General features: G+C 41.4%; 1 protein-coding gene across 1 annotated transcript; it reads left to right on the top strand.

Annotated features, from left to right (window-relative positions):
- The first annotated feature begins 386 nt into the window (after positions 1 to 386).
- On the top strand, positions 387 to 6,872 carry LOC106674538 (uncharacterized). The gene is made up of 6 exons (XM_014407234.4): positions 387 to 532; positions 778 to 819; positions 4,265 to 4,519; positions 4,607 to 4,843; positions 4,927 to 5,139; positions 5,217 to 6,872. Exons 1-6 carry the CDS (start codon positions 445 to 447, stop codon positions 5,291 to 5,293), a joined length of 912 nt encoding a protein of 303 aa, XP_014262720.3. The 5' UTR covers positions 387 to 444; the 3' UTR covers positions 5,294 to 6,872.

Raw genomic sequence — 6,872 nt, 5'->3', positions numbered from 1 at the left:
CCCTCCCTGAGCCTGGTTCTGCTGGAGGTTTCTTCCTGTTAAAAGGGAGTTTTTTGTTCCCACTGTCACCAAAGTGCTGCTCATAGGGGGTCATATGATTGTTGGGTTTTTCTCTGTATGTATTATTGAAGGAGCTACCTTACAATATAAAGCACCTTGAGGCGACTGTTGTTGTGATTTGGTCCTGTGTCAGTAAAGTTGAATAATGTCTCTGTTTGGCAGACAGGATCTGTACCACACACCAGGAGGAGGTCACTTGTTATGATTAAGATGCAGGATTACATGGAAAAAAGATCATTTAATAATGAACTTGTGATGTTGGTGTAACAGAGGGATTCTTCACTTGATGCCTGATTTTGTGCAGGTGCGTTCTGACTGAGCTCAGTCAGACGAGTAGTGAAAGCGTGGAGCAGAGGGAAGTGTTGAGCGTGTAACAGGGAAGTGATGAAGCTGAAAGCGTCTCTGCTGCTCAGGCTTCAGACTCTCAGTCGTCACTCAGACATGAAGACTGCGTCCGTCTGTCTGCTCCAGGGTGAGTGAACATCCTTACAGCTTCATCCAACACGCGCTCAGACAGCACGTCTGCATGAGTGCATCAGGGACGCTTCCACTGATGTATCACCTGAGTATCTGCAGGCACATGAGCTCAGTACCTGTTCTGCTCAGAGTTCTGGTTTTCCTTCAGTCGAGGAACATAAAAATCCTAAAACAGCATCATTTCTGAACTGAGCTTTCATTGACCTCTGACCCTCAGTGACCTCTGCCCTCCTGTTGCAGGTGTGTGTGTGCTGCTGCTGTCTGCACCGACTGTTTCTGCAGGTGAGTCTTTTCTAAGTTTATATTTATGATTTCAGGAGACAGTCTGCAGTCATTCCCAGTATTCAGATCTCTGTGACAGAACAGAGTGCGTTTCATATATACTGAGCCAATACTAAATGTTTGTCTAACCGCAGTAATCCCACTCAGTTACATGTAATACAGAGCAGTTACATGTAATACAGAGCAGTTACATGTAATACAGAGCAGTTACATGTTTCCAACATTACTCATTTTTACAGAGTTATTCATTCTTTTGGAAGTGCCCTAAAATTCTAGTTCTTCATATAAGTTATAAATCTTTTTAAATATGGCCTTTTTCATTGGTTGTGAATGGCCTTATGCACAATGTTCTCCACCAGCTGTACTTTTTCCATTAATACATTTTTACTGCTTAAAGTCTTTAAAATAAACTGTTCGCCGGTCTTAATCTTAAGGAAAGCCCTTTGAAGAGGTCCCTCATTGACCCTGTAGTCACAGACTTACAGTAAGTTGTAGATTTTGTGGATAATTTACCAGAGTAAATATCCGTCTGTCATCACCCTTGTTTCCACGTATCAGGATGGTTCACAGATGCATTAAAGAACAACACATCCAGCCTTATTCACAATATAATCTGATATTTTTGCTAATAAGGGTTAAGCATAAAACATCCTGGCTTTTACTTTTTGTATTATGACGTACGTATAATAAATGGTTCGTAGGAAAAAGTCCAAATTTATAAATATCAACAGTGTTAAGACAGAGATGATTAAAATAAGCAAACATTTTGTTAATAAGTTTACGCAGGCACGGTCAGTCATTCCATGTCACATAACACGGACCTTAAATAAGGATTTTTAACTTCATATATCAAATACTTTTCAAGATACTTTATAAAAATATCACATTGCAAAAGACACATAGTGACTGAATCGTACTGTACATTAAACATAAAATTCTCAGACACAAAAATAAAGAAACTTTCCTGCATGAATTAGTGCGACTGCAGTGATGCAGACGCTGACAGATGCCGGTCCGTCATGGTGAAGAGAGAGCCGTTGATTTATCAGTCGATCTGCATCCCTACCCTCACCCATTCTCACAAACTCTGACTTTGACCGAAAGAATAAGATTGTGGATGCAAACGACGGAAATGAGTTTTCTCCAAGGTGTGGCTGTCAGAGAACAATTTCCTGCAGACTGATTCTTTGCTGATTTAGAATACATTTGCACAATAATTGCAAAAGAAAAATTAAGTTATTTTATTTACATTTAGCTTTAGCTCAAACTCAGAATACGAATATCTGACGATGTGTCAGAGGCATGTGTGGTCCTTTAAAATCTGCCTGTGCCTCAAAACTACGTACTGATTGTACTGATTTTTAATGGTCTTTAAAAGTTCTTAAACAAAGCTCTTCCACTCTTATGCTGATGACACATACACATTTTTGACAGTTATAATTGATGATTTACAGATTTATAGTCTTTAATACTAACTGTCGAAACATTAATGGCCACAGAGGTTATTTTTATTGACACACTTTAGTTCCATCTCTGGTTAACTGAGCCATACTGTATGTGTGTTGGTACATTTCTCACTATATTTTGAACTAAATGAGGTAAAAACCGTGCTGCACCAGTTGCAGGCATGACAGAGTGGCTTGGCCAACCCCCATTAAAAGGGAGTTGGAGTATTCGAAGCGAGAGGTGACAAAGCATGGATCACAGTTTCCAAGTTCATGCCTGGACAGAAAGGGCTTTAGCTTCGATCTGATGTGATAGAATGAAGATTTCACCGCCCCATTTATGTGGCCATCAAAACTAAGTGCAGTGTCGATTTTTACCCCAAGATTAGTAACAGAGCTCTTCAAGCGAGGGCTCAGAGCAGCAAAGTGAACATTTGGGATACCAGAAGAACGATTGGGACTGAATAAAATTGCTTCCACTGTTTGTTCATAAAAATGTAAAACATTTAAATCCATGATTTAACTTTGCTAAGACAATCAAGCAGGAGTCCAATCGATGAGCTATCAGAGTGATTGAAAGGTAGATCAAGCTGGCAATCATCAGCATATAGATGAAATGAAATTTCATGTTTTCAGAAAATCACACCAAGTGGCAGGAGAAACAATGGAAACAGTAGTAAAGTGTTCCTGGGTGAGATGTGGACATGCCAGGAACACTCAGGAGATGCTCTGGAGGCATCCTGGTCAGATTCCCAAACCAACAGAATCTGTGACAAAGGGCAACCCTGGCAGAGTCCAAGACCCACTGGGAACGAGTTCCACTTATTGCCAGCTATGAGGACCAAGGTCTTGTAACGGTTTTATGAGGATCTAATGATCCATAGCAATGGGTCGACTAGTGGACGGACTCTCCTTTCCAGCACCCTGCCTTATACAGCACTAACTAATACACACACTAACTAATACACACTCTAACTAATACACACACTAAGCAGAATGGTATTCTGACAGTTGGCATGGTCGTGGAGGTTTGGCATCATCACCAAACACCACGAAGGTCAAGAGTTTGAGTCTTGTTAGATTAACTGACAGTGATGTCTCTGTTATGGACTGCCAACCTGTCCATGATGTGCCCTGGTTTTTTGATCACTGACAGCTGGTGTAAGCATCCTCATTGGTTCACTGTGAAATAAATGGATGGTAAATGGCCTGTATTTATATAGCGCTTTACTAGTCCCTAAGGACCCCAAAGCGCTTTACATATCCAGTCATCCACCCATTACATTCACACACTGGTGATGGCAAGCTACATGGATATTTATTCAGAACAAACCAAATACTAAACAGCAGTATGTGAAAACAACATCACCTCAACAGAAATTCAGTTTTGCCAACTAAATAGACAAAGAAGATAGAAATAAAAGTTTTTCCTTAAGTGGATTCTTTGTTATCATTATTTATAAAGGGATATGATGGTGGTCCACCTCTCCCTGAAATTCAGGGTAAACGTTTTGTAGGTCTCCCAGGTTTCAAGGATGTTCCTTAGAGGGCAAGCCAAATTTCTGGATGAGAACTTTGAAATAAGTGGCAGTCTTCTTCATGTGTCGTCCTCTTCGTCTTCTATTGGCTGCTGCTTTAGCTGGTTCCACAGGAGGTCATCTGCCTCCATCTCATCCTATCACAACATCCTCCTCGGTCACACCAACCCTCTGCACGTCCTCCTTCAAGACATCCATGAACCTACTCTTTGGGTTTCTTCTTTTTCCCCTGGCATCTCCATAGTTGCCATCCCCCACCGATCAGTTGTAGTCAGTCATGCCAAGTAAAGAGTTAATTGGTCTGCATCCTGTCAAATTCAAATTACCATGGCAACCATGCTCATGTGAGCTGGCTGCACATTTGGATTCTGGTTTTGATGCAGGTCGGTGTGAAGTTTGATGATCATCGTGACGCTGGTCCTCTCCTCTTTGGTGGTGATTATCTGTCTGTCTGTCCTCCAGTGTCTCTGTCTGTCAGTCCAAACCTTCAGCAGGTCTTCAGTGGATCTTCAGTGTCTCTGAGTTGTGTTGATGATGGACAGACAGCTGATGGATGGACAGTGAAGATGACCAGCGGAGGACCCACTGAGGACTGTGGAGCAGCTGAGATGAGTGGAAGTTTGTGCGTTTTGGATCGTAACTCGTCCTACGGTGGAACCTTCTGGTGTGAAAGCTCATCTGGACAGCAGAGCGATGAAGTGTCCATCAGTGTTTCAGGTACAGTGAGATGTTCCAGCTGTGTCTCTGTCTCTGTGTGACTCCAATCTGATGGTGGAAGTCTGTCTCTGTTTACCTGCTATTCAGAAAAAGGTGTGATCCTGGAGATCCCTGCACTTCCTGTGAGACCAGGAAGTGATGTTACTCTGCAATGCAAGAAGAAGAGTGGTGAAACAGTTCCATCTTTTTTCTTCATGAATGGACGTCTTCTTGGGTCTAAAGCAGAACACGTTATCCCTAATGTCAGGCACTCTGATGAAGGTCTCTACTGGTGCGCTTCTAACACATTTGGATCATCTCCTCAGAGCTTTCTGAGGGTCCGAGGTCAGAACACTGACATAACTCTGTGTTTAAAGACCTGACCTGCTGAGCTGACTCATTAACCTGTTTCATCATGTCTCCTGCAGGGTCTCCTATAAATACTCTCAGAAAGTCCGTCCCTCCACCTCCAGTTTCTGAGGCCAGTTCTTCTCTGTCCACTCTTCCTCCTCTCACCAACTCTTCCTCCCCTTCTTCTCCCTCTGTGTCTTGGATCAGAGTCATCTGCCACCTGTTGGCCTTTTGCGTGTATTGCATCTGCACCATCCTGCTCCTGTCCATCTGCTGCAGCAGGAGCTCAGGTACAAACTCAGGCAGATACTCACAGAAACACTTTGATCACGTCAGCACTGTCCTGATTTCTCCACTCTGTCCACAGGTAACAAACATGATGTCTCCATGGAGATGCCATTGGATGTTGACGAGCATGATGACACCACTGAGCATTATGTTTGAGCGGACGGATCCTCTGATAGAATTAAATGTTTCTAAAGCTGAAAACTCTGAAGTCCTCACTCTGAGTTTCTCAATCAGAACCTGATCTGTTCACTGATCGATCAATAACCCTCAAATTACTGATGAATTACTGAATTATTGGATGAAAGCTTTGTTTGACATTGTTAGCATCTTCAAACATTGAAATCTCTGTGCACCTCTCTCAAGTTATTTACTGCATTTCATTTATTTACCACTGGTTCCCAACCTTTGGGAGCCACGGCACATATTTCACATTGGAAAAATCACACCACCAACAAAAATATCACAGAAAGTATATTGATAGTTTTTCCCTGCACACCAGGTACAGTGGTATTGGCTCGGTTTGTCCCCAGTGTACCTGTTGTACTTTCTTCTGACCACTACTCCTGCTAGGACCTTCATCTGCATCTGAGTTTTCTCCAGGAACAGGTCCGATTGTTTTACTGCCAGTTGGCAACTCATTTAAATAGAGCTGGTAGTTGTACTACCCTCTAGTGGAAGAGAATGTAATTGTTCCACCCGTTACTCGATTACTTCGAGGACTAATCAGGTGGAACCAGATAATCGTCCACGGCACACCTGATCATTTCTCAGGGCACACTGGGATATATGGTATCAAACACTGGGAGCGTTCACCGGCGTTTTACAGAATGATGGTGAAAGAAACGGTTGATGCACTTTGAGTTCTTCAGCTTTGTTAAGGTTTTATTTTAATCAGCAGGAGAAAAAAAAGCCATGTAGTTTTAGGAGATTATCATATTTATTACCCAGGTTTCTGCCACGGCTGACTAAATACAGTCAATCCAGCAGTGTGCACGACCTCTTTAAAAAAATGATATTTCAATGCTCAGATCCATGAATTTTCAGTTCCATGGATAAAACGATAAAATTAAACCAGATTGTATTCCATTAAGATTCCAAATGACAGTTTTTTACTTTCATCCCTGAAGAGGAACTTTGTGTTTTTGAGTTTTTTTGAGATGTCCAGTGTGTCGGCTCAAATTTGGATTTATAAAAAACAAATTCAGATTCCAAAAGGTAAAACAGGAAGAGAACTCAGCAAAAACGAGGGTTAGATGACAGGAGGTTTAATAAGTGTGTTGATCAGTGTTTGTGGAAGCTCCGACAGAGTTAGTTCAGTTCTGAAACTTTACTGTGGCCTCACAGCTCTTCTTCTACTGTGTCATTGAAGAACCTTCAAACTCTCTGAGCTGGTTTTCCTCCTCAGTCCTGTTTGATGACAGAAAGCACCAAACTGTGTCCTAATCTCACTTCATTATTTATCAACTTGTTTCTTTACTAACCAACAAATTATTTGAACATGTCAGCAAATAGCAGATTGAAGAAAAGCAAAATAATAACTTTAACTCCAAGTGTCTCATATTTGATGCGTGAGTTTTTCACACTTCTACATCGTCATTTTACATTTTACACAATAACCTGCTGGATGCAGCAAATGTGATACAAATTAAAACTCACATATGCAAATGAATGTTACATTTTTAAGTTCTGTTTTTTATGTTTCGTCAGAAGGTTCAATAAACATTCAATAATTTTT

This window comes from Maylandia zebra, linkage group LG3 (assembly GCF_041146795.1).
Source record: "Maylandia zebra isolate NMK-2024a linkage group LG3, Mzebra_GT3a, whole genome shotgun sequence".
Lineage (NCBI taxonomy): Eukaryota > Metazoa > Chordata > Actinopteri > Cichliformes > Cichlidae > Maylandia > Maylandia zebra.
This window is presented reverse-complemented; position numbering and strand designations above follow the sequence as displayed.

Bases quoted from the DNA above. Each gene is read 5' to 3' on its own strand.
- LOC106674538 (XM_014407234.4), top strand. From the start codon at position 445: ATGAAGCTGAAAGCGTCTCTGCTGCTCAGGCTTCAGACTCTCAGTCGT. The intron at 533-777 runs GTGAGTGAACAT...CTCCTGTTGCAG, and splicing joins GTCCGTCTGTCTGCTCCAGG to GTGTGTGTGTGCTGCTGCTG. The intron at 820-4,264 runs GTGAGTCTTTTC...TCTGTCCTCCAG, and splicing joins TGCACCGACTGTTTCTGCAG to TGTCTCTGTCTGTCAGTCCA.